Source organism: Oryza sativa, chromosome 4 (genome assembly GCF_034140825.1).
Source record: "Oryza sativa Japonica Group chromosome 4, ASM3414082v1".
In the NCBI taxonomy this organism is placed as follows: Eukaryota; Viridiplantae; Streptophyta; class Magnoliopsida; order Poales; family Poaceae; genus Oryza; species Oryza sativa.
The window spans coordinates 35,497,954-35,523,741 of NC_089038.1; the positions used below are offsets into that span (position 1 = coordinate 35,497,954).

General features: G+C 48.0%; 5 protein-coding genes across 5 annotated transcripts; 3 read left to right on the plus strand and 2 right to left on the minus strand.

Annotated features, from left to right (window-relative positions):
• Nucleotides 1-2,740: 2,740 nt before the first annotated feature.
• LOC4337457 (probable CCR4-associated factor 1 homolog 11) lies at nt 2,741-3,962 on the plus strand. The gene has a single exon (XM_015780420.3). It carries the CDS (start codon nt 2,852-2,854, stop codon nt 3,839-3,841), a length of 990 nt encoding a protein of 329 aa, XP_015635906.1. The 5' UTR covers nt 2,741-2,851; the 3' UTR covers nt 3,842-3,962.
• Nucleotides 3,963-10,768: 6,806 nt separating this feature from the next.
• On the plus strand, nt 10,769-12,293 carry LOC4337458 (transcription repressor OFP13). Its single transcript, XM_015779642.3, has one exon. It carries the CDS (start codon nt 11,242-11,244, stop codon nt 11,980-11,982), a length of 741 nt encoding a protein of 246 aa, XP_015635128.1. The 5' UTR covers nt 10,769-11,241; the 3' UTR covers nt 11,983-12,293.
• A 1,956-nt stretch (nt 12,294-14,249) lies between these two features.
• On the minus strand, nt 14,250-16,933 carry LOC4337459 (ribosome biogenesis regulatory protein homolog). The gene is made up of 8 exons (XM_015778431.3): nt 16,759-16,933; nt 16,530-16,680; nt 15,952-16,003; nt 15,704-15,832; nt 15,267-15,384; nt 14,925-15,111; nt 14,718-14,831; nt 14,250-14,605 (listed from the first exon to the last, which is right to left on the minus strand). The coding sequence occupies exons 1-8, from the start codon at nt 16,872-16,874 to the stop codon at nt 14,480-14,482; spliced, it is 993 nt and encodes a 330-aa protein (XP_015633917.1). The 5' UTR covers nt 16,875-16,933; the 3' UTR covers nt 14,250-14,479.
• A 2,085-nt stretch (nt 16,934-19,018) lies between these two features.
• On the plus strand, nt 19,019-21,018 carry LOC4337460 (probable aspartyl protease At4g16563). The gene has a single exon (XM_015778834.3). The coding sequence runs from the start codon at nt 19,333-19,335 to the stop codon at nt 20,806-20,808; it is 1,476 nt and encodes a 491-aa protein (XP_015634320.2). The 5' UTR covers nt 19,019-19,332; the 3' UTR covers nt 20,809-21,018.
• A 2,191-nt stretch (nt 21,019-23,209) lies between these two features.
• Nucleotides 23,210-24,202, minus strand: LOC4337461 (NDR1/HIN1-like protein 2). The gene has a single exon (XM_015781693.3). The coding sequence runs from the start codon at nt 24,158-24,160 to the stop codon at nt 23,543-23,545; it is 618 nt and encodes a 205-aa protein (XP_015637179.1). The 5' UTR covers nt 24,161-24,202; the 3' UTR covers nt 23,210-23,542.
• Nucleotides 24,203-25,788: the final 1,586 nt, after the last annotated feature.

Here is a 25,788-nt window from a genome sequence, read left to right on the forward strand (position 1 = left end):
GGGAAATGGCATGGGGCTTTCTGATTTGGGTTGGCACATGTCTGAATTCAGAATTCCGCACGAGGTAGTTGCAAGCAGGTTCAGCCCATTTTAGTACTACGGCTGTGTTCTTACTCATCTCACTCGTTTTTCGCGCGCATGCTTTTTAAATTGCTAAACAGTGTGTTTTTTTAAAAGGTTTCTATACAAAAGTTGTTTAAAAAATCATACTAATCCATTTTTTAAAACAATTAGCTAATACTTAATTAATTACGTGTTAATGAACCGTTTCATTTTTCGTGTACACTGTTCGGGTTGGGAACAGGTGGAGCGAACATAGCCGTACGTACTAATATAAAGGCAACTCATATGTTAGAGCAAGTTTAATAGTATAGCCAACTACTAGCTCCAATTCATCTATAGCCAATCTAATAGCTCATTCATACAATAGTTATATACTATACTATTAATACATGGTCCCACATGGTATACACATACTGTATCTTGGAGTCTGTGCTACAGCTGACTACAAATCTGTAGCCCGCTGCTCTTCTCTCTCCTCATTATCTTCTTAAAATATATTTGCAGCTGGCTTATAGCCTGCAATTGTACCTTCTCTTATAGAAGGAAAAAAAAAGAACTCAAAAGCTGTGATGTGGGCTGGAAGCTCACTGTCACTGTAGGTCGCTTTCCGGATGTGGAAAAGGAACAGAGCAAACGAACGAGTCGAGCCGCCGAAACCAATACCGGATGAGCCATCAATCCATCATATGCACCGGACCCCAACGATACGAGATGCGTAGGCGCAGTCAAAGTTGGACCGAGTTACGTACACTAGCAGTAGCCAGGATATGATTGTTTGCTTGATGTGAGAAAAATAAAATAAGTGCCCATTTGATTTATAGGAAAAATGTAGGAATTTTAGAGGATTACAATTCTATGGAAAAAAAATCCTATGAAGACCTTTGAAACAAAGGATTGAATCCTATCCAATCTTTTAAAATTCCTATGGAATGGATAATTCTATGCACATTTTGGAGGAAAGTTAGCAAGAGATCTAACCTCTTGGAACATTTCCTCTGAGTATATCTCTCTTATGTGATTCCTGCGTTTTTACTGTGGTCCAATTAAACGGTCATTCCTGTGTTTTTTCTCTGTTTTGTAATCCTCTGTTTTACAATTATATTCATATCAGAATCCTGTGTTTTTTCTATTCCTCGGTTTTTTTCATTCATACGATTCAAAGTGCCATAATCAGAAATAATGCAAGGTAATCCTTCCGATACTGTCTACCAACCACGGAAGACGCGGATGCATAAGTGGGAGTAGTGTAGAAGGACCGGCCAGGAGGAAGAAGACTCACCAAACGCGAACGCCGACGACCGGCTGGCTATTTCGTTGAACACTAGCACACGCAAGGAACGGAATATACTCCTCCAAGTGTTTCGCATGGACGGTCAAGTCAATTCCGGAGGCCTGCAGCGGCATCTGCCCCCCCCCCCCCCCCCCCCCCCAATCCCATTCGATTCTCTTCAGCCGCCGCCGCACCGCAGCTCGCCCCGCGCCGCTGGCTAGGAAAAAACAAAAAAACGAGTCGGCTCACCTCACACGCACGGCGCACGGGCCGGGCAGCGTGTGGCCCGCGACGACCGCGACCGCGAAAGCAGCAACCTGCGGATGGAGCAGCGGCTAGCGCTTGGCGTGAGACAGCGGCGAGGTTCCCTTCCCTCCCTCGTCCCAGTTGCGGTTTTGGTTTTCCAGCAAAGCACAGCACAGCTGCACGTACAGGTACAGGGATGGGGGAAGAAAAACGTGTACTAGATGGCCACCGCCAAAGTGAGAGCGACGGTGCGGTGCCTGCACACTAGTGTACGGCCTACCGGACTACCGGTGGACTACCGAACGCACGCATACGGGAGGGAGGAGTCGGGGACCGGGTCGTTGCTGCTCCTCGGTCGGTCAGCCTCAGCCTCATGAGTGATGATGACTAGTCTACTGGAGTAGTACTAGTGGCCTCGCCAAGCTCCATTGGTTTTGTTTTGCAACTTCACCACGTCGGCAATTACCGCAACAAGCCGACCTAACGGAGGGGGTGGGAACATGTATGCACCGAACCTGGTGCATGTCCACGTTCAGCGTACTACCTCTCAACTTGGAGCATCTCTGCTTATTAGTGCTCTGTTTTGGCCGGGGTGCACTGCACCCAAATACCAACTAGCACCACCAGAAATGTGTCCTCCCTATACTTTATACTCTACCAGCCGACTAGAGTATACTAGCACTACTCCTACTTTATCCGTTTCACAATATAGACAATGCTAGAAAGTCTTACATTATAAAACATAGGGATTATATAATTATAAATGAAAAAAATTACTAATAAAATATTAGTACAGAATTCCGAATGCGTACGTACGGTATCGCACATCCGCTGCAGCAGCTGCGGAATTAAACAAACCGGGAATGCGTCCACCTCCCTTGAACTCAATCCAAATAAATAATAATAAAAAAGAAACCCACAATTCCGGGCAGATGCCTCTGTGTCTGCAACACGGTCAATCCACGCGCGCCCCTAACCCCAATCATTAACCCCGTATGTTAACGCACGCCATAAACGCAGACGCACGGCCACCGTCCGTTCCTCTATGCGCACAAATCTCAAAGCTCCCCACGCCGCTTTCCCCTCACGCTCCTGCCGCCTTCCGCGAATGGATGCGCCGGTGGACTCCTATAAAACGCAAGCTCTCACTCGCCGCAGTCCAAACAGGCAAACGCACTCGCATCTCCAATTCGGTCCGAATTTTTCCAAATTCCAATTGCTCATCGCGCTTCGAATTCGTTGCCGAGATCCATCCAATCTTTGAGTTAAGACATGCCGTCAGAGTTCGTCGCCGCCAGGAAGAAGCCGCCGCCGGAGTTGTTGTTCGCCGCCGGTCGGAAGAAGCAGCAGCCGCCGCCGCCTGGCATGGCGTTCGTGCCGTCGGAGTTCGCCGCCGCCGGCGTTGGCAGGAAGAGGCAGCCTGCGCCGCCGGTGGAGATACGCCGGGTGTGGGCGCACAACGTGGAGGAGGAATTCCGGATCATCCGCAACGCGATCGATCACTTCCCGTACGTGTCCATGGACACGGAGTTTCCCGGCGTGATCCACCGCCCGACCAAGCACCCCGCCCTGCTCACCGCCGGCGACCGGTACGACCTCCTCCGCCGCAACGTGGACGCGCTCCACCTCATCCAGGTGGGCATCACCCTCGCCGCGTCCCCCACCGCGGCGCCCGCGCTCGCCTTCGAGATCAACCTCTCCGACTTCGACCAGCGCGTCCACCGCCACGCCGCCGAGTCCGTCCAGCTGCTGGCGGAGCACGGCGTGGACCTCGCCGCGCACCGCAGGCACGGCGTCAGGGCGAGCGCGCTGGCGCCGCTGCTCATGTCGTCGGGCCTCGTCTGCTCCCACGGCGCCGTCAAGTGGGTCACCTTCCACTCCGCCTACGACTTCGCCTACCTGGTCAAGCTCCTCATGGGGCGGAAGCTGCCGAGGTCCATGGCCGAGTTCCTGAACCTGGTGCGCGTCTTCTTCGGCGACGAGGTGTACGACGTGAAGCACATGATGCGGCACTGCGGCGGCGAGCTGTACGGCGGGCTGGAGCGCGTGGCGGCGGCGCTGCAGGTGAAGCGCGCGGCGGGGCGGTGCCACCAGGCCGCCTCCGACAGCTTGCTCACCTGGGACGTCTTCCGGCGGATGCGGGAGCTCTACTTCCTCAAGCATGGCGTCGAGGCCTACCAAGGCGTGCTCTTCGGCCTGGAGCTCGACATGGACATGCCCAGCAACAAAACACCCTCGCTGCCGCTGGTGGCAGCGAGATGATACGATCTCCTCTCCTCCGCTGTAAAATTTGTTGATTCGTCGTCTGCAAGAAAGGATTTCTTTCGGCAGATGTACAGTAATAATAAGAGGGAAAAAAAGATGGTTTAATTGATTGGTTAAATTCGGTTGATTTTCTCGTGTGGTGGTTTAAACTTTCACCGTTAAAAAATTGGGCGGCTTCCCCTGTTGTTTGTCATGATGAAACGGCTATAGAGAAAAACGCGTCGTATGAACAAAAAGGCAAAAAAGGCCATGCGCACCGTGTGCAGCGCAGCGAATCGCGTCGCATGTTGGGAGTCAAACGAGCAGCGCGTGTCATTCGGTCAAAGTGCATACTAGTGTACTATGGTCGGCCGGGTTTAGTTCCAAATTTTTCAACAAGTTTTTAACTTTTTCATCGTATCAAAATTTTCCTATATAAAATTTTTTAATTTTTTCATCACATCGTTTCAATTTCAATTAAATTTTTAATTTTAGCGTGAACTAAACACACCTATGCATGAAGAAGGAAAAAAAAAAGGCTACAGTAGTCCTGAACTTATGATGAATGAAACGGTGAGATTGACTCGTTTTAAGGTCAGACGATGAGTGTGAGTTCAGGGTGCTAGTTCATGCGTGGCATGCTAGTTTCGTTCAGTTAGCCGACCGGTCAATGAGAGAAACAGTCAAACAAATCTGCATTATACTACTAGTTTTCTAGTCCATTTTGTTTCGTCGATTACACCGTGGCTACTAGTTTATTCAGGACAGGTGCTTGACAGTTGCGCCGGAAATGCAGGGGGGATAAGGTTTTAGATTAATCCTGAAATGAAGGTGAAGGATGAACTGTCAGGATGCACTTATCTCCATTCTTTTGCAGACTTTCTGCATAATTTTCCGCCCCTGTTTAAGAAAATGAAACATCATTCTCAAACATTACTGAAATCCGAATAAGAGGCGCATCTATGATTGAATCCCAAACAGTGGCGGATCTAAAAAGAAATAGCAGTGAGGTCTGAGCAAACTAGATAGAATTACAGTTCTCTTTCCATCTACATATGGTAAAAAAATTAGTGGGGTCTTCGTAGGAGACTATTCATTAGTGGGGTCTTCGTGGGGGCTCTAATAGTCTTCATGCCAGTAGTGAGGGCTCGAGACCCCGCCACCCCATGCTAGATCCGCCCCTGATCCCAACTGAATTTGTGATCAAGTACATACGGGAAATGATGATAAATTTTGTAAAAAAAAAAAACCTTAGTGTCGCACTCGCACAGGCGGCTTGGGGGCAAAACCCTAGCCACCCGCGCCGCAACCCCCCTCACCCCCCCCCCCCCTCGTCACCTTACTGCCACCGGGAAGGTGGTGGCGGGGAAAGCAACCCCGACGAAGCTACTCCTATGCATGGGAGACGAGGTGGCATGCGTCGGGTACGGAGACCGGCGGCCGGAGTGGTTTGGCGCAGCGGATCCATCCCGCTGGAGGCTAGATCTGGCCTCCCCGCAGCCAGATCAAGAGAGGACGACCCCTGATGGCGGTGGTCCGGTAGAGGTGCGGGGCCACGCGAGGAAAGGCGTGCATGATGAGAAGGCGCCGTGCGAGGAAAGCATGGTCATGGATGGCACGACACGGCGGGCGGAGATGGACGGTGTAGGTGATGGCTGCACGACACGGCCGGCAGCAAGGAGGGGACAACGTAGGCGACAACACGGCGGCCACCGTGACCTACGATCATGAGGCCGGCGTTTCAGCGACGGCGAAGGCCGTCGCTGCATGTGTCCACCAGAGTCCAGGGCTAGCATGGCTGGCAGTGGGGCGCTGGAGCGGTTGAGGTCGAGTTGGCAGAGGTTGTGCAAGTGGCGGAGCTCGGGGGGCGACGGTGGCAAGTGTGGTAGGGAGGTTTGCAGGCGAAACCCTAGCTTGGGACTCCCCAGCAGCAACAGTGACGTCTAAGACGCCATGACCTTCCGGAAGGCGCTGTCTAGGTCATGTTCCTTGCCTTCGTCTCCTTCTCTCTGATTGGTCTCCGACGGCTCTTGGTTGTCTTCATCAAGTTGGGCGAGAGAGGAGTGGATCTCCTTCTCTGTTGCTCTCTTCCTCCCCTTAACCCCTCCACATGAGAATAACCGAAAGCCTTTCAACATTCTACTAGGTTGAGTCAGTGTTAGACGGGGTGTTTGCAACCCCCCTTGTTGGCCTAGTGACGATCGATCACGCTTAGCGGCAGTTGGTTTGGTGCTAGTGTTTTCTCTAGTGTGTGGTGTGAGGAGCTGCGAACTCTCGGTGGCGTTGTGTTTGTTTTCTTTGTTTCTTTTCTGATTACAATCTTTTAGGGTTATAATTTTATAATTTTTTTTTTGCTATATCAATATGAACTTTATATTATCTGGTGTGAGTCGTAAAAAAAATTTGAAAATGATGACAACAATGAAATCATACACGATGACAAAGTTTGAATGGCAAGGTTTGTGGACTGACCAGGCGCTGAAAGGCTGAACTAGTTTGTTCAAACTTTTCAGAGGATCGATCATCGATGTGCTTGTGTAAAAAGAAGTGAAGTCACCAGATGATCGTACCCTATTTCTGTCTCAGGTGAAAGTCCTTCTTTGCCTCGAGCCAACTAGAGTACTGTAATAAAGAAAAAGGTTCGTCAAGGAGGAGTAGCCCTGTTTTCGTCATATTATGGACATGTCATTTCACATCAATCAGACTACCTCGACAAAATCAGAAGAACCTCTTTCGAATTCTGCACCTCTGCTGACATTTTCTTTGCTTCATGTGTAGTGCTATTGAAAGCTCGCAGCAATTGTGAAATTCTTAATTACCGTGCGCATAATGCAGTTGAATAAAAATTTCTGTTCAGAATGTTAATTACTCTAGGCATCACCATACGATTATGGAGTTTTTGCTTAAGGTATCGTTCTGAAATACAATACAGAATGGAGGATAAGGCAAGAGACGAACTTGGAACCTCCAAAAAAACAATTGTACTCAACTCTAAAAATGAACTACTTTTCGGGAATACGCAAAAGGATTGCGCTTTCGTATTAAGAAGAAATGAACTACTTAGTCATTGTTTTTCTCATGCACGAAAACAGTTAGGTGTTTGTTAGGTTGATGACAAGGATATGCTTGCAGAGACGCCTACATTCTCAGAAAAGTATTAAGCTGAAACAATTGTACCAGATGATGATGTCTCATTATCTGAATGCTAGCATCATGTGGGTTGTTTGTACTACATGTAAGAGACAAACTAACGATGCCCAACTCCACAATCTAAAGTTAGTTGGTGCCTGGACCTGCTTTCTGCGTTAGGCTGCATCTCATCACAGTGCAAGCAAAGCAAGCACATGCATTTGTTTATCGCGGACACGCACGAGAATCATAAGAAAATCACCGGCTTTGTTGCGCGATGTCTCCCAACTGATGACCTCATCGAACATTTTCAGTTTCATGGTCACCTTCCTTTTGAATTGTATACAGCTCAAAATGCTTTATTTTTTTTGTTGAAGTTCTCAAAATGCTGTTTTGGGCCACATAACTGAAACAGGCTTCAATTCAGTACTTATTCAGGGCCAAGAACATGCTGATGAATGGGCAATGTGCAAATCTTATCCCATTTTTTTATGTTTGTGGCTAGTGTAGACATTAGATTCTCGAACATATTCCTTAGGGACTGTCAAATTTTATTCCATCGGATCAACATTTAATAGCTGAAGCACGCTCATGTCCAAGCACATCTCTGACTAGAAAAGGTTCAGGTTTTACAGTTCTAAAAAAAGCTCAGGCAGCTGATGATTAGCTAAACAATCATTGTTGGTCCAATGGACGGATAGAAGGGATGGATTAAACAATCTAGGATCGTTGATTTGATCCCCTTATCATACCAGTGGAGCATATCTGGAAAATATACAGCCTCATTTGATCAATGGAATGAGAGCTCTATTGCTGAAGATCCTTCCTGGAACTCTGACACGCTACATCCCTTTGAATTTGTGTAAGCCAATTGAGCCCAGCAAGAGAACAAGCCCAGATGCACCCTATGGCTATAAAACAATGAGATAGTGACCATTTGAGATTCAGAATCAAGATTTGATGCTCCAATCTTTTATTTTCCTCTCTCCGCCTATCATTGTTCTTGTAGCTGTCTTTGCAGTGGATAGCAGACAAGGAACAGTATATACTGTGGAGGAGGGACATGTTTTTGCATTATTTCATCTGATCATTTGTCTTTCCACCCTTGAAAGTTGTACTAATTTATCTTGCTAACAAACAGTAAGTGTTCATCATTGATCCAGGAAAGAAAGCACAGTACCTAAGGCACCCTCACTGGTCCTTGCCTCTCTGCAGCTGCTACAACCAACCAGGAGATATATGAACAGGCAATGTATTACTGTGTCCAGACCTATTGCCACTTATGATGAGAAACAAAAAACTGCGTTTCTTCATGTTCCATAACAGTGGATCTGTTAGCTAGTAAGAAGCTTATGGCCCTTGCAACAGTACACGTTGTTCTCCTGTATTACCCTGCCTCCAAAATTTACTGCAAACCTGTCAAGCACATTTTTAAAAACTGCTGTACATTTCTATCAACTTCCTAGTTCTGAATCAAGGTCATCTCGTTTGTATTGGAGTTTCAAAAGGAAGGAACAAAACTTCCTTTGCTTCTCGATTCTCTGTAAATGAGCTTGAATTGCAGTTAGCCTGAAAGTGTGAGGTGGAGAAACAAGAACCCATCAACGTGAAGCATGTGTTTGAGGCGATGACAAGACACTTATCCTGTCCATTGCAGCTGGTGTTGATTCCGCGATGGAAAGCTGCTGCAAAGCATCTGGTGATGTGTTTTTGGGTAATCTAACTGCCAGTAATACTATTTGCAAACAGTCCATACTGCATGCATATGCAGGCTTTCAGCCACAGGCATCTTCTCTGCAGCGTACTACAGTGTGCAAGTAGGCAATGGCATCAACCAGCTTTAACACTGACTCACTGGTACTACGAACCAACACACACAATGCTACTCAGCAACAAAAGCCAGTAGCTTCAGCTAATCGCAGCACAACACCTCAGTAATTTTTGCTGCAATAAACAGTCGTTTCTGTGTCTTTGGGAAGCAGCTGCATGCCTTGATAGTTGTTGCTCAACTTAACATAATGCTAAAACTGAAAGCAGAGAGGAGCATGCATGGAGTTCCTGGTGGTACATCAGTCGACACGTCGCATTCAGCGGTGAAACGCCATGATTTCTCTTTTGTCACTAACTGCATGTTTTGCTAAGCAAATTTATGCCATTCAGACATCAATTTATGCCAGCTTTTTTTTTCTTTGGTGTTAGAACGAGATCCTAGATAAGATCTTGTTGCTTGTCTACGGCATGAAGCAATCAACAGCAATTTCTCTGTCTCTCTGAATGTTGTATATGCTGCAACTTGTAACTGACTGGCTGGTACATATACATGAAGCCATGTTTAAATTGTTCACAGAAATGTTTGGAAATACTAGAATCTCGTATACCAAACGTGATCCTAGAAGATCTCATTTCTTTAGGAATACTTCATACTAGTTCATAACAGCCACCTACTTAGTAGATACTACTAGAGAGTACCATTAATGTATCACAAGTTTCTTGGTTCAGTTAGAATGATGCCTTCGCTTTGCTTGTTTTCTCTTTCATGCCATATCTGAATATGCAGACATCGATGATCAATGAGATATAGTACTATGAGAATCGCAGATGTAGAAGAGAAAGAAATATAGAGAGGTGGAACTATAATAAATTCGGTCTCGTGGTTAGGCAAGCTTGCATAAATAATCTTAAATTAATTTTGGGGTCTAATCCTTTGAATAAAAAAAATACATGCAGAAAAGAGTAGTAAAACACTGCACAATGGCAAGTTGGCAGTACACAAAAGGAAGTTTACGACAAGAGGTCGCGACCATAGATACAAAATCAGGACGGGAACATCAGAGAAACGCATTTAGTATTTCTGATATCATGTCTTTGCCTTTATGTACTGCCATTTCTGTTCATTAAACTTCATGAGAAGACATAGGTTTCAGACGACTCTATTCATCCGTCATTACCTCTGAACTCAAGTCTAAAGGCTAAAACAGTGCATGGCCTGCAGGCACTAGTAAAGATGATATCATATCACTATATATATCAGTTGAGTTGATCACCATTATCTAATTACAAACATCAGTTGAGTTCATCAGCTAGTTTATTTGTGCAAACCATTTTGCTTAGGGAGATCAAGAAACTAAAGCATCCAATTAATTAATTGACTGGGTGAGACTAGCTAGGTAGGTCGAGACATGACAGATGGGCTAAGCTAGGATCTTGGCAAGTTCAAATAATTCTCTCAAGCATCAGGCACGGAGAAGTACACATGAAAAGCAAAAAGAAATTCAGCAAACACCGCTTGCATGTCCCCCACCTCCTCCCTCCTGCATGCATGGCTGCACAGTTCTTGCATTGACAGCCGCATCCACCCTATATATGAATCAATATATATATGATCCAATCCATTTATACAATCATAGAGGACAAGTCGGCCACCATCGCAGCAGCATGTAGTATTCATTTCTGATACGCATGCACAAGGGGAATTAAACTATAGAGCTACTAGCATTTTCTGCTGCCTGACCGGCCTGCGTGTGATCCTGGATTTCGATCAATTGTGTGTCAGGGAAACGTCGCTGCGCTTTCTTCGTGTATTGCTGGTAGAGAACAATGCGAGCAGTGGACTAAACTGTACATGTATAATTAATAGATATCAAGCTAGCTAGCAACTTCTACCTCTTATAAAATACAGGAAAACATGGATCAGATGGCCGTGCGATTACACATGATATAATTAATTAATTAGCGCGCGGTTCCACCTCCCGGTCATGTAATTCATCCGTATCAATGTGGTATATATGCTGTTTGCTGCTGGCCATTCATACATACAGCCACGACTGCAAATCTGCGTTCTCAAAATGACAAAATGGTACGTACTTGGTACCTTACCTTACCTGCATGCGTACATTTTTTTTTATGCTCCAGTTGCAGCGTAAACCGACAACATACAAGTTTCAGTTATAATTAAGTAGCATTAGTATCAGTAGCTGCCAATTAAGCTGTGTGTGATGGGTAGCTAACATATTAGATTAGACGTGTTAAGTGCAGGTAGCTGCTAATTAATTAAACAACATGCAATGCAAGAGAAGAAGAAGACAGGCTTTCGCTCGCTCGCATCTTTGATAGCTACTTGCACACGCCGCAGCAGCCTCTTTAAAAGCACAGCTAAGCGCAGCTCGCTCCGACCAAAAGGCCAACTCAGTTTACAGCGACATCCGACATAGCCTAGCTTAAGCTTCATCCATTGATCGATCACTCTCACACAGCTAGCTGCACGTAAGCTAGCTAGGAGTTAGCTAGCCATGGTTCGGAAGCTTGTTGCCTCTCTCTTCCTCGGCGGCGGCGGCGGCGGCGGCGGCGGCAATGATGCCTGTAGCCTGTCGTCGTCGTCGAGCACGGCGTCGTCGTGGCAATGGCCTTCGTGCACGCAGGCGAGGACGCTCTCCTTCGCCAGGCACGACGCCCCAGCAAGCGCAGACGACGACGACAGCAAGCGGCGGCGGCAGCAGGAGGAGGAGGAAGACGACTACTGCGTCTACAAGACGAGCGTGATGAACCCGGCCTTCTTCCTCGACGACCACTCCACCTGCCGCTCCTACTCCTCCGCCGCCTCCGCCGTCAACGACGTCGTCGACGACGACGACGAGGTGATCATCCGCGGGCTCCGGTCGTCGAACCGCCGCCTCTTCTTCGAGCCCGAGTCGACGAGCTCCATCGTCGTCAAGGGACGCGCCGTCGACGCCGACGCGGCGGCGTTCGACGGGGCGACGGCGATGTCCATCGACTCGGCCGACCCGTACGGAGACTTCCGGCGGTCGATGGAGGAGATGGTGATGAGCCACATGAGTGGCGGGGGCCATGACTGGGGGTGGCTGGAGGAGATGCTCGGCTGGTACCTGAGGGCCAACGGCAAGAAGACCCATGGCTTCATCGTCGGAGCATTCGTCGACTTGGTCGTGGCGCTCGCGTCTTCTCCTTCCTCCGCCACCGCCTCCTCCTCCGCCTTCCAGCTGCCTCTCCAGAAAGGCAGCCAGATTAACTAAGCTAAGGCTATAGCTCATCCATGAGCACAATAATTACTACTGTATTAGCTAGCTAGGTAGAGCAATTAAGCGAGAGACTACGTTTGATTGATTGATCTTGGAAGCATGCATAATGTATGCCATGGCCATGGTATGATTGATGCTGTAGCAGTGTTGACTGGTGTGTGTGTTTGATTGGGTTGGAGTGAGATGCATTGCTGTATATTGCTGCTTTGCCGCGAGAGATCGAGATTTCGTCCTCACCTGTCAAATGTCAATGTGTACTACGTACTCCATTCTGCGTGCACTAGTTGTTACCCGTCGTTTTCTCTCCTGCATCGTCTTAATATAATCTATCCATCATGTTATCAACAACTTGCGCTAGACATTGCACTGTCAAAAAAAAGATTTTCGTGATATAGTGTTCTTAAATGATGCCCAAATTCATCTTAGATCTTACAAGGGCTCCTTTAGAGAACAGTAATTTTACGAACTTTTGAAACCCCTCTATTTCAAAGGAGGGCTAATTAAGCCTCTAATTTAGATCGTGAGAAAATGTTCATGTTAATTTCCACATTGGAATTGAACATACTTTTCTCGTGAAATTTAAACGGGACATACGTACATACCAAAAATATGCTATTCTCGCGAAACGCGCTCTATTGTAAGATGCGGGTATACTACTGTTAAGTAGTACTGCCTCATCCATTCACTACTCCCTCATGCACCCTGGGGTTCAGGAACGCAGGACTCATGGCTCAGACGCAGCAGAAGTTCATTTTGAAATGCCATGGCAGCTAGTAGTATGTACTGCTTCACTCTTTCAGTGAACTCTGCAGACTACCTGCCACTCGCGCCAAAAATGGCCGCGGGTAGTCTAAGGAAGTAACAACATTTCAAAATCCCCACGCCTATCAACTTCGACAAATTTGAGTGTTGTGCGAAAAACAAAGCAATAACCTAACTAGCTCGCTCAAATCAACTTCAGAGATGTGCTTATAGAGATAGTGTGTGCGTGTATGTTCATAGCTACATGTGTTTATACGAGCATCTACGTATGTATTGTGTTTTTTCTAAAAGAAAAGAAAACAACTTTGGCAAATTTTAACTGAAGGCCGTATATATTATTTACCCATGACTTGGTTGAGCATGGAAAGGAAAGGATGATAGGGTGTGCATGTGAAAGACGCCAAAATGGAGACACTACGATTTGGATGGCGCACCACGAAGCCGGGCTCAAGAAATTTGTTTGCATGTGTGGGCGCACCAATATATAAGACGCCACTGTTTGATGCGGCCTCAACCAAACCACAACAGCCTAGCCGAAACAGTGCAGCTCTTGGCCCAGCTATAGCAGCATGGCATGCATCGATCATCAGAAAAAGAAAAAGAAAAAAAAAACAGGGGCCCTTGCACTCCTCCACACTCCAAAACCAGTGATCCCCAGGCCGATCTCCTTAATAGTTGCATGCAGATTTCAAGTTTGAGATGTTCTCTTCTCTCGAAAACAAAAGGATATCTCCACAAGCTAACAAGATAACTTGGCTACTGGAATAGAATCATAGATGAGTGGCAGCAGAAAGCAAACTGTTTTTGGTGGCATCCTGGGAGGAAATCACGGGGGCGATAGCGGCGAACTCTACTGGCAAACGCCCCAACCCTACAACCGAAAAGATACCATGGGAGAGGCTACAATGAATGGCAAGGACCAGGCAACACTGCCCAAGGGGAGGCAGAAACAGCGCCCAAATCATATGCTGTTCCAAGGAATAAGCAATCAACTATACATACACACAGACATGCTGGTCTACCACTAGTGCAAATTAACACAGAATCTCAACAACATGCTTCCTGTATACCAAATCTGAGGTTGGTAGTATGTCAGCGAATTGTCGTTCAATTGTATGAGCCTAATTCGAACTGGTACCACCACCATCCCTAATCTACTGATCTACTCCCCTACTGGCTACTCCCCAGTGTCGTGACCACACCATATTTTGCACACACAGACAAATGTTCACCTTTACAATGGAGGTCAAATCTAACATGTTTTATGCGTGGTGGTCCTGAGATTAATTCAGAGGGACGACACAGTAGCTTGGTAACAACACAATAGAATTTCGCAAATTCAATACCTTACTAGAAAATTATAGGCATATCAATTTCAACTCAGGTAATTGTGAGGATAAAAAATATCTGCTAGGTACTACATACACAGTTACACGGTACCAAAATCCAAGAACTAAATAAGATCAGAAAACTGTTCCTTGCTTTAGATTGATAACAAGTTACCAAAACGAACTCCAGAACTTTTGAAATTATAATGCATATGTATTGCATATTCATGACAACCATGTTATAATAGCATTCAGGTTCTTACATCATAACCAACAATTGCAATAACAAGATTTCTCCGATGTGTTCAAATTGGACAAACAGACAGCAAAATTTGCCAATTCTCCTTGAGTCTCGAAAACTATGCTCACCTCCTACAGCAGGTCCGAAGAATGTAATTAACCTAAGCCTTTTTCTTCGAAGATTTCTTGAGTGTTTTCTTCTGGGGCTTCAGCTTGTTCGATGAAGAAGACTTTTCCTTATCTTTCCTCCTTTGTTTCTCCTTCTTCACCTTGTACATCGTAATTGCCTGGTTTCAAATTTTTAGATAGATGCTGTTAGTTCACCCCGTCAACAAATGGCAATACCAAGATAATAAATTATATACAGATTAGTTCAAGATATTTAATCCTGAATATTACCCTGCCAACATCCATTTGATCCTCAGAACTTTTGGCCAGCAGAGCATTCAAGATTTTGTCATTTTGCTGTTTCTCCTGGTTGCCCATTCCTTTTCCTTCAACAACAGGGAGGAACTGCAGAAAAGAATCAATTCAGATAATGCACTTATAAAATCCTTTAATGGTGCATAGTTGCACATAAAAGGCAGGGAACTTCAGATTAAAAACCTTTCTATGTTTGCCAGGATTTTTTGGAGGTTTCTCGCCAGGCAATTTTTCATCGAACTTCCCACCACTAGCTGTTGCTGATGAAGCCATGCCAGCAACATCCTCGAGATCTTTCTTTCTAGATTTTTTGGGTATGTCTGCTTTAGTTCCCGTGATAGGCAACGCTGTTGCAGCAAGTTGTATATGACTGCAAATAAAAAAAAAGACATATTATATGAAAAACTTGAGCTGCCATTGTACAAATGTACTTTACGTTGCAGATTTACACAAGGCTCTTGGTTTACCAACACAGAAAAGGAATGTACAAGATAAATACAATGTCTACTAGGAAAGGATAACAACCTAGGCAAAGCACCAACTTTGGCTGCTTTTTTCAAGTTTTCTAGTCTGTTCTTTTCTTGCTTTTCAACATGCTTCTTCTTATCTTCCCTTCTTTGAGCAAAAGGATCAACACCAGGCTCTGTAGCGAAAAGTTACAACAAAAGGGGTATCAGATTGGTGAATCAGGATTAGGAGACATGCATATTTCAGAACAAGTGTCATTGCAAACAAGGACCCCAAAAGAAAATGACTCTATCTAAGATGAATTGAGGGCAAGCATTCAATATTTAGAAATGGTCAACTAAAGTAGTGTACGAGCGCTAGCTTTAAAACAAATAAAATGTTGTATATAAGAAGAAGAGTGTGTAGCATTGATAACTGCAATAGGCTATTGAACAAAGGAAAAGGTAATATCCTTGTCACAGAAGAGGGTAGTTAAAGAAAGACAAATTACTAACCATCTGTCGCCTTGGCTTCAATGATTGGAATGTCTTTATCATCATTAACACGGTCATAGCCATAAGTCCGCTTCCAGGTTTGAGTTTGCTCGTCCCATTCACGTTTGTTCTTCTTGTGCTTTGTGATCCCTGCAAGTAGCATTCATATATCCATCGAGAAGTGAGAACATATGGACATTAATGAGAAAACATACATTTAATATTAGGCAACAACAAGAACAAAACGTTTGCTTTTTAAAAAAGTTCACCTTTCATCTTCGCAAACTGCTCCCATTTAGTAGGGGGCTTCGGCCTTGGTAGCTGGAGACAAGAAATATAAGTTAAAGAAGTGAAACACTGCAATAAATCGTATTCTCCAGTCTGTATATGTGACTGTACATGCACACATCAATATAAAGAACTGTTCGCTCAGCATGTTTCTACTCTTATGGATTAGTGATTTAGTGTTGTCCAAAAAACTAGATAAGCAAGAAAAAAAACATTGTGCCAGCCGCTTGAGTTACATGTTAAGATTTGACACCATATAGAGCTAACTTTAGCTGCATCAAGTTGGACATAACTACGAAATTCCGTCACAAGACTCAATAACAGTACGAACATGTGAGAATCTCAATGTTATGGCCGCAGCAAGTCAGCAAGGAGAACCATGTGAACCATACAAGGAGAACTATCGAAGTATCAATTTCATTCACACGAACGAATCACACTAGTGAAGCTAAGCTTAGGGCTCCACATACATGATTATAGCAGATCAGCAGCAGCAAATGATACTTGGGAGATCACAAAGATTGGAGAGGAGTATGCAAGCGATAGGTTCGGGTCTTACATGCTTCTCGCGGGGGAAGCGGGTGGTGGGCGGCGGGAGGCGGACCATGGGGCCGTCGCGGTCCTCGGTGGCCGGCAGCGCGAAGAGGGCGTCGGCGACCGCCTGCGCCAGCTCCGTCCCCTTCCGCAGGCACTCCTCCCTCAGCTCCTCCCTGCGCGCAACCCCGGGAAACTTGGTCACGGAATCAAAGCAGCACGGCACAATAGCAGTAGCGGCGATGGGTGCGGACCTGGAGGAGGATGCGGCGGGGAGGTGATGCGACGGGTCGTAGGCCATGAGGTTGCCGAGGTCCACCTCGTAGTTGGTGGCGGCGGCGGCGGGAGGTGCTGCTGCTGCTTCCGCCATGGCTGCGCCGTCGCTCGAGGAGGCGGGTTGGGTGGAGGGTTTGGGGAAGAGAGACAGACGAGGGGTTGTTCGGAGCTAGGGCTTACTGGTTTAGTAGGCTGGGCTGCGGCCTAGTAGATGGGCCATGTGAATCAACGTTGACGGCCCACGGAGAAAATGGTGGCATATGCACACGAAATAAGTTCACTTTAGGCCCCTTAAGTTGTTGCGGAGTGTGAACTTCATCCCTCAACAGAAATACAATGTATAGCATATCCCTCGATTCACAATACCATGTTAAATTTTGGTCCATCTGCAATATAGTGACCAATTTTTAGCTGACATGGCGAGTGGTATCTATGTGGGCTCCACATGTCAGCGGCCCTCTCTCTCCTCTCCATCTCCCTCTCTTCCCCATCTCTCCAGGGTGTACGGTAGGAGAGGAGCGGTGCGACGGGCGGCGATGGCTATGGTTGCGTTCGGCGATCAGGCTGGCGAGCCCCAGCGCTCGTTGGTCAAGGATTTTGTTTTTGTGTATGACATGTTCTTGGTGTTGCAGGGTTCCATAAGGGTGTGGGTTGGGGAGCCAGTTTGCTCCAGCCTTTTGTTGCAAATCCAGAGCTTCTCGTCGGCAAAACGATGTGCTTTCTTCCGGTACAATGAAGCATGCCTACGCGAGGTGGAGGGTTCGTCACCGAAGAGGAAGGTAGGGGAAGGAAGGGGGTCTTGCCGGAGAAGAGTCCCGCGTCAACAGGGGCACGTCGCTCTCGCCGGAGATGAGAGATACCCTCTCCGTTTTTTTAATAGATGACGGTGTTGACTTTTTCTTATATATTTGACCACTCATCTTATTCAAAATTTTTTATGCAAATGTATAAGATATAAATCACACTTAAAGTACTATTAGTGATAAAACAACTCATAACAAAATAAATTATAATTATGTAAATTTTTTAAATAAGACGAATGGTCAAACAGATGAGAAAAAGTCAACGGCGTCATCTATTAAAAAACGGAGGTAGTACGTCACTGGGCAGCACGTCGTTGTCATCGGAGAACATATCGAGGGGGAGAAAAAAAAGATACTGACGTGGTACTAACCGGGTATCAGCTACTCCCTCTGTAAAAAAAAAAACAAACCCTAGATTTTCGTGTCCAACTTTGACTGTCCATCTTATATAAATTTTTTTTATAATTCGTATTTTCATTATTGTTAGATGATAAAACATGATTAATATTTTATGCGTAACTTGTATTTTTAATTTTTTTTTATAATTTTTTCAAATAAGACGGAAGGTCAAACGTTGGGCAATGAAATCAGGGTTTGTCTTTTTTTAGACGGATGGAGTACTAGCCTAGCATTGATACAATATCAATAAGTATCATATATGATACCAATAAGTATCGGCTGATAGGATGAGGTATCAAAATCCGATCTCTGTACTGTTCGAACGGGATCTTATGATATAGCAGCTCCCATTACATCTGGTCCGTTGGATCTAATCTGATGGACGCGGGTCCATCCAAAGATGTACTATATTTTTTTTAAAAAAAGTAAAAGTAAGGCGTGCATGGTGAATTGGTGAAAGTGGAGAGAAATAAACAAAAGCTGCGGTTCCTGCCTGTCGATAGTTGTCGCCTCGGGAAATTTCTAAGAAGGATGACTACTGTACGAGTTGGTTTGTGTACGTCCATGGAGACTGGCTAGGATAGATGCGTTGCTGGGGTGTGCGGTAGATGTGCATTGAAGGTGCAATATCATTTCGTCTTTATGGCTGTGTCAGTTGTACTGTGTGGTGGCGATACTCATTGCAGCAGTCGTGGCGGAGGACGGATGAATTAATCCTTTCTAATTTCACGGGTGACGTTAATTAGATGCGCGGTAGAAGAACATGCATATAGCAGAAGCATCGCATATGAATTCGTCAGCAGCATCACATGGCGGTGTTGATGATAAGAACCCGCAGTGGCAGGGCACGTACTACGCTTCTAGTGTCTGGAAGGGAGGAATAGGTGCGCTACTATCCAATCATCCGAGGGCGTGCCACATGCATTGGTGGCACTAATTACTATCCATCATGTTTCTGTGGACGCGCGGCTCAAGTGTACGTGAAAGCGTGGCATGGCCGATACCGACCATCTCGCGCGCGCGCGCGTACGTGGGAACAGAGAGCGGCGCCGATCGTGAATCCGCCGACGCGGCTAGGACTCCATCCGCGGAGACCGTTCACCATCCATGTCTCCGCGCCCGTGATCGAGCATCCCAAATCAAATCCATGAACCGATCGAGCGTGCGGCCCCCACCAATGCAACCCAACGCAAGCGAAGCACATATGCCAAACCGAGCCCTCCGCAATCAAGCTCAACTCTGAAAACTCTCACTTCCCGGTTTAAGAGAGACACAAGCAAAGCACAGAGAGCTCGTAGGCAGCAGCTAGCTTGCCCTGCATTGCCGATCGATCAACACGCGCACACCACCATGGCGAATCCACCACCGCTAGTCGTCCTCCTGCAGCTGCTGCTCCTCCCCCTCCTCTCCACCGCCATCACGCTCCCGCTCTACCGCAACCTCCCGCCCGTCCCCGCCGACACCGACCACCCCCACCATCACCCGCTCTCCCGCCTCGCCGCCGCCTCCCTCGCCCGCGCCGCGCACCTCGCCCGCCCGCGCCCGCGCTCGCGCCAAGGAACCGCGCCGCCACCGTCCGTCCGCGCCTCGCTCTACCCGCACTCCTACGGCGGCTACGCCTTCACCGTCTCCCTCGGCACGCCGCCGCAACCCCTCCCCGTGCTCCTCGACACCGGCAGCCACCTCTCCTGGGTCCCCTGCACCTCCTCCTACCAGTGCCGCAACTGCTCCTCCCTCTCCGCGGCCTCCCCCCTCCACGTCTTCCACCCCAAGAACTCCTCCTCCTCCCGCCTCATCGGCTGCCGCAACCCTTCCTGCCTCTGGATCCACTCCCCCGACCACCTCTCCGACTGCCGCGCCGCCTCCTCCTGCCCCGGCGCCAACTGCACGCCACGGAACGCCAACGCCAACAACGTCTGCCCGCCCTACCTCGTCGTCTACGGCTCAGGATCCACCGCCGGCCTGCTCATCTCCGACACGCTGCGCACGCCCGGCCGCGCCGTCAGGAACTTCGTCATCGGCTGCAGCTTGGCGTCCGTGCACCAGCCGCCGTCCGGCCTCGCCGGTTTCGGCCGCGGCGCGCCGTCTGTGCCGTCCCAGCTCGGCCTCACCAAGTTCTCCTACTGCCTCCTGTCTCGCCGGTTCGACGACAACGCCGCCGTCAGCGGCGAGCTGATCCTCGGCGGCGCGGGTGGTAAGGACGGTGGCGTCGGGATGCAGTACGCCCCGTTGGCTCGGAGCGCGAGCGCCAGGCCGCCGTACTCCGTCTACTACTACCTGGCTCTGACCGCCATCACGGTGGGCGGGAAGAGCGTGCAGCTGCCGGAGAGGGCGTTCGTCGCCGGGGGCGCCGGGGGAGGCGCCATCGTCGACTCCGGCACGACGTTCTCCTACTTCGACCGCACGGTGTTCGAGCCGGTGGCGGCGGCGGTGGTCGCGGCCGTGGGAGGGAGGTACAGCCGGTCCAAGGTGGTGGAGGAGGGCCTCGGCCTCAGCCCCTGCTTCGCGATGCCGCCGGGGACGAAGACGATGGAGCTGCCGGAGATGTCGCTCCACTTCAAGGGCGGCTCCGTCATGAACCTCCCCGTCGAGAACTACTTCGTGGTGGCCGGACCGGCTCCGAGCGGCGGCGCTCCGGCTATGGCCGAGGCCATCTGCCTTGCCGTGGTGAGCGACGTCCCAACCAGCTCCGGCGGCGCCGGAGTCTCCTCCGGCGGGCCGGCGATCATTCTTGGGAGCTTCCAGCAGCAGAATTACTACATCGAGTACGACCTGGAGAAGGAGAGGCTCGGATTCCGGCGCCAGCAATGCGCCTCGTCGTCGTAAGCTCCAATCCATGGCAATGGCGGGGGCTTGTGCTGATCGAGTTAATTAATTACGTACTCCACGTACGAAAAAAAAGTTAGTTGATGATAAAGCTGTGCGTTTATGCAGCTTTCTAGTAGTAATTGTATTAGCTAGCGTGTCCCGTATTAGAGCGAGGTTAGAGATGAAGCGCATTTTATGAACAATAAGATATTACTAGCTCGATGTGAATCTCTTTTTACAATGGCGTGGCCGTGGCGTGTGTGGATGCGTTCGCCGTCAGTTTGTGGTTGCAAAGGCAGATTAGATACTCCATTATTAGTGTCCGTAAGCGGAATGAAGAAAAAGACGAGGGAAAAGACGATGTTTGTATCTTTTCCTTTTGGGATTGCTTTGCTTTGGCAAAGAGAGAAAGCACGAGAGAGTATTTACTCTACCCCTCTCTTGTTGTACGAGTTCTTGGTAGTGTAATTCTCGAAGTGTTTGATCTGAGATCGCTAGATCCTGCGATTTTTTTTGGGTGCAATCTGGTACGTGTTGTGTCGATGGGTTCATTGCTGCTTCTGACCGATGGAGCTCTAGAATTATCCTACCAACAACTCACGTTACTGTTGTGGCGGTGTAAATATAAGCATGTGCCGCCCATTTGCAGCTGCAGGGTCGCTGCTACTACGTGTCTGCTTCACATATGCAGTGGTAGTGTGGTACCCTTTTCGCATTTACCGCCAGCCCGTGCATACAGTACTGATGTCGCATATGGGGGGAAAGCTATAGCAGTTTTTCTTGGAGTAGAATATGATAAAAAAAAACGAGTATGGAGGATAGCATTCGCACCGTACACCAGCTCTCTCTACAGGAATGATTCAAAATCCAGAATTATTTCTTGCCAAGTGGCCAACTGAGTCAAAGTTGTACTACAACAAAAAGAACAGAAACTGAATTTATTCTGCTGCTGGTACTACTAGATGTTTTTGAAAGGAAAAAAATGAGGCCCATGCTAAGATGGGCTCACCATATTCTTGTAGTATTGTGGGCCTCAACAGTAAGCCCAGTATTTCTGAAGGAACCAGGGGAGGCCCGTAGTACAGACAGCCCAAAAGGAGGAGACGAGGCCGAAAGGCCCAAAAGAACGAGAGGTACAGGTCCGCTTCTGTTTAGACAGAACGTACTTTCTCTCTGTGAATATTCTTCTGGGTGTTTCCATCTCGAGCAAGTTTTTTTGGCTACAGAAACCACAGTTTCGACCGACCATTCTGCAATTGAACAGCCTGCACCATAAATTCAGTGGCTATATTTACAGTGGGAGAGAAGCACACAAGAAAGATTTTTTTGGCCATAGAAACCAGAATTTCGACCGACCATACTGCAATTGCACCGTCTGTACCATAAATTCAATGGCTATATTTACAGTAGAAGAAGCACACAAGCGATTTCTTTGCCCCCCCCCCCCCCTTTTGTCATGGTATAGTTATTACCAGCCTTTTTTGTGTTTCTACTGGTGTTTAGGTAATCTTATCAAAGAAAGGAATAAAAAAAAACAGGTGAGCTGCTCAGATGAGGTTTTAGTTGCATCCTATCTCCATGTGATTCCGATCGTTGTCGTTGGAATTTAGCAGAGCACCGGGGCACACACGTTTATGAATGCGGCATATATGCTTTTCGCTGTCCTGCTTGTCAATCGTGGTCGAGTGCTGGAGAATTATCCAACCACTTCTTAATTAATGATTTTCACGAATAATTTCACCGAGTAGTTTTGATTTGGTTGCCTGCTTCACAGGAAATCGGTAACGCGCTATCGTGCTAAAGCAGCTAAACTGGCAAACTGCTACTAACCTGAAAGCCGGGTGTTAGTTGCACAACTGCACAAGTGCCCTGACTTAGAAGGATATCGAATTCAGAAGCTGCTGGCCTGTCGCGAGTGCATCCGTCAATGAAAACGACGATGTTGTTTGTGTCTCTATGCTTGGATGACAACGACGCAAACCTAAATAAAAACACAAAAGAATCGCTGTCACCACGCCCACACTTGGATTAGTTCCAACCATTAGAAGAAAGGAAAATCCTCGGCAAGACTTGGATAGATATCCATCCACCACTCCACCAGCACCAAGGAGAGGAGAGGCACTGAAAAGTGAAAAGGAGATGCTCTTTCTGAAACAAACGATTTTCTTTCTTTCTTTCTTTCTTTTGAAGGTAAAGTTTTGAAACTTTTTCATTATACGATTATGTGGGGTGCTCACCTGACCTGTGAATTTCATCACGTCACGGCTTGCCCGTGGCAAAGATCAATCCAACAAATGAAAAAAAAAAGCAGAGAAGCTCTGATGTATGAACAATTGAACACTGGTATCTCAGTAAGAAGGCACTCGTAATAAGTGGCACAACTCAGAATCAACCAAGGAATCATAATAGATGTCACTCATAGAAGTAATAGGTGATCCTGAATAAAATCTCTGAATGTATCAACCAACATACAGTCATATATGATCTGAACAGCAGTAAGTAAGCCGTACCCAAAAGAAAGGGGAAAAAACTAAGAAGAACAAGACATGGATCGATAATATGTGCATGACAAGCGCTAGCTACAAGGGCTAGAAGATATGTAACCACCTAAACCACAGCGATGTACAGCAACATCCGGCGAGCTAATCCCTCATCAACAAATCGAAAGAAACAAAAGAATCCATCCGTCCATACTGGAAGCAGTGCTGGCTAATAGTAATCCCCAAATGCGAAGCGGAACCAACCATCGAAATCAGAACCAGACTTTGCAGTCGGTGCGCTGGAATGCGGGGGCGTTGGGGGCGGACGCTGGGACGGTGATGGGGCAGCTGATCTTGGCCTTGGGTCCGGGAACCTTGAAGGCCCAGACCTTGACCCTGAGCTTGGCGTTGAGCTTGACCTCGATGTCGAACTTGCCGGCGGTCTGCTGCGACCTGAAGTTGGCGGCGGTGATGTCGCCTTGGAGCGGCTGCTGGCCCTTGAAGGCGGGGGAGAGCTTGGTGGATGCCTCGGTGGACTGGTAGAAGGAGTCGAGGGGGGCGTAGCCGAAGCGCTGGCCGTCGAAGAGGGCGAGGGACTCGACGTTGTCGTAGTAGAGGCCGACGCGCTTGTTGGGGTTGCGGACGGTGAGGTCGACGGTGAGGCTGTAGGCGAGGGCGGAGTTGGTGGAGAGGGTGAACTGGGTGAGGGCGGCGGAGTCGACGGTGGCGGCGATCATGTGGGGGCGGAAGATGAGGTAGAAGATGAGGGCGAGGACGCCGAGGGTGACGAGGAGGGAGATGAGGATGCTGCAGAGGCAGCTGAAGAGGCCGCACGCCAGGCACTTGCACGGGCAGCACAGGCACGACACCGCGCGGCTCGCCGAACCCATCGCCGCCTCCTACCTTGTTGCCCCCTTGCCGAGATCTGCGACGGAGAGAGAGAGAGAGAGAGAGGGGGGGGGGGAATTGAACAACAAGTGGAGGAGGAGGAGACGATGCGGGTTTGTGGTTTGTGTACGTGTTTGTGGTGGATCGGGTGGGTTATAAGTACTCCAGGTCGGGGTCGCAACGACGCGTTTATAATAATTGTGTAAAGCGCGTGGCCGATTAACTGCTGATAGCCTCGGCTGCATTGCAGGACGGCAGCAACCGCGAGGAGTAATTGGCAGGTGTTGTTGTTTTTTGGTTTGGGTTAACAAAGTTTGGCCGGGTCGTGGTGTGATCGCCTCGCCCTCGATGGGAAGGAGGCGAAGTGGTAGTAGTGGGCGGGCACATGACATGGTGGTGTGTGTGTGCGACCCTGATGATGCGGGGAGTGTGGTGGAGTTGTAGCCGTTGTGGCGGCGTTTGGCTGGTGGTTGAGACCCCAACCCACGCTCCGCTGGATGCCTGGTCTTTGACCGGACACCACTTTAAACGCAGGGAACTCTCGCTTTATTTGTTTTGTCCTATACCTTAAAAAAAAGAAAAAAAAACACGCGCCACGCTTTTGCAGGCCAATTTCTTTTTGCTGCAGCAACCACCACGAGGATATTGCTAATATTTTCGCATCCCAAACTCTGCCCATGATGATCAAGATTATATCAAATTCTTAAGGTTTTTTTTTGTTAATGGATGTTTAGTCCTTGCTGACGCCGTACCAGGCGAAGACAAGTTGAAAAATAAAGGGCCCAATCGAGAGTGAGGGACGGGAAATAATCCTTTTGGCACGGAAAACGGAGCAGGCTTATCGGAGAATGAACTCCTCCACCAGAAAATGAGATATTGGAAGGAGGCCACCGAAAGGAAAGAGCAAACAGAATGTGTAGCGTGGGGACACAGGCTCGTGGGAACCTGACCTCGTTTGCTAAGTGGTCGTAGGCTTCCCAAAATGGTTGGGAACCCATGATGGGAGGCCCTCTTCGAGCTAAAAGTTTGAAAGGTCGCGACATGCAAGCAAGGTTTATGTTTGCTTTATTCATATAAGCGATTCTTTGCTATAAGTGTGGGGCTACGATTACTAGCTCTATCCTAGCCCTGCGTCAAGCTCTGGGCGTCGTCGACGTCTGGGGCCCCCTGTGCTGGCTCTTCCGTAGCGGTTGGCTTTGGCCCCACCGGTTGGCTACAGCACTCAGCTTGGCTTGATCGTGGGTGAAGATTATTGGCTATGGAAAGTTTAGTTCTCGCACTCGCGCGAAGATAATCGCTCACATAGAATTATTATTGCTTATATTTATCTCTCGCCCATCTCTTCCTCGCGGTCCCGCGGTACCCACGTGTCGCGCGCTGGTTTACCTCCCTTGGTACCAAAAAGTTTGTATTCGCTTCATCCATTCAAACGATTCTTTGCTAAAAGTGTGGGGGCTACGATTCCTAGCTCTCTCCTAGCCCTGCGTCGAGCTCTGGTCGCCGTCGACGCCCGGGCCCCTTGTGCTGACTCTTCTGCAGCAGCTAGCTTTGGCCCCGCCGGCTGGCTACGGCGCCCAGCCTAGTTTGATCGCGGGTAAAGATTGTTGGCTATGGAAAGTTCAGTCCTCAC

Bases quoted from the DNA above. Each gene is read 5' to 3' on its own strand.
- LOC4337460 (XM_015778834.3), top strand. From the start codon at position 19,333: ATGGCGAATCCACCACCGCTAGTCGTCCTCCTGCAGCTGCTGCTCCTC.
- LOC4337459 (XM_015778431.3), bottom strand. From the start codon at position 16,874: ATGGCGGAAGCAGCAGCAGCACCTCCCGCCGCCGCCGCCACCAACTAC. The intron at 16,681-16,758 runs GTCCGCACCCAT...GGTTGCGCGCAG, and splicing joins CCCGCCGCATCCTCCTCCAG to GGAGGAGCTGAGGGAGGAGT. The intron at 15,112-15,266 runs GTTGTTATCCTT...TTTTATTTGCAG, and splicing joins AAAGTTGGTGCTTTGCCTAG to TCATATACAACTTGCTGCAA.
- LOC4337457 (XM_015780420.3), top strand. From the start codon at position 2,852: ATGCCGTCAGAGTTCGTCGCCGCCAGGAAGAAGCCGCCGCCGGAGTTG.
- LOC4337458 (XM_015779642.3), top strand. From the start codon at position 11,242: ATGGTTCGGAAGCTTGTTGCCTCTCTCTTCCTCGGCGGCGGCGGCGGC.
- LOC4337461 (XM_015781693.3), bottom strand. From the start codon at position 24,160: ATGGGTTCGGCGAGCCGCGCGGTGTCGTGCCTGTGCTGCCCGTGCAAG.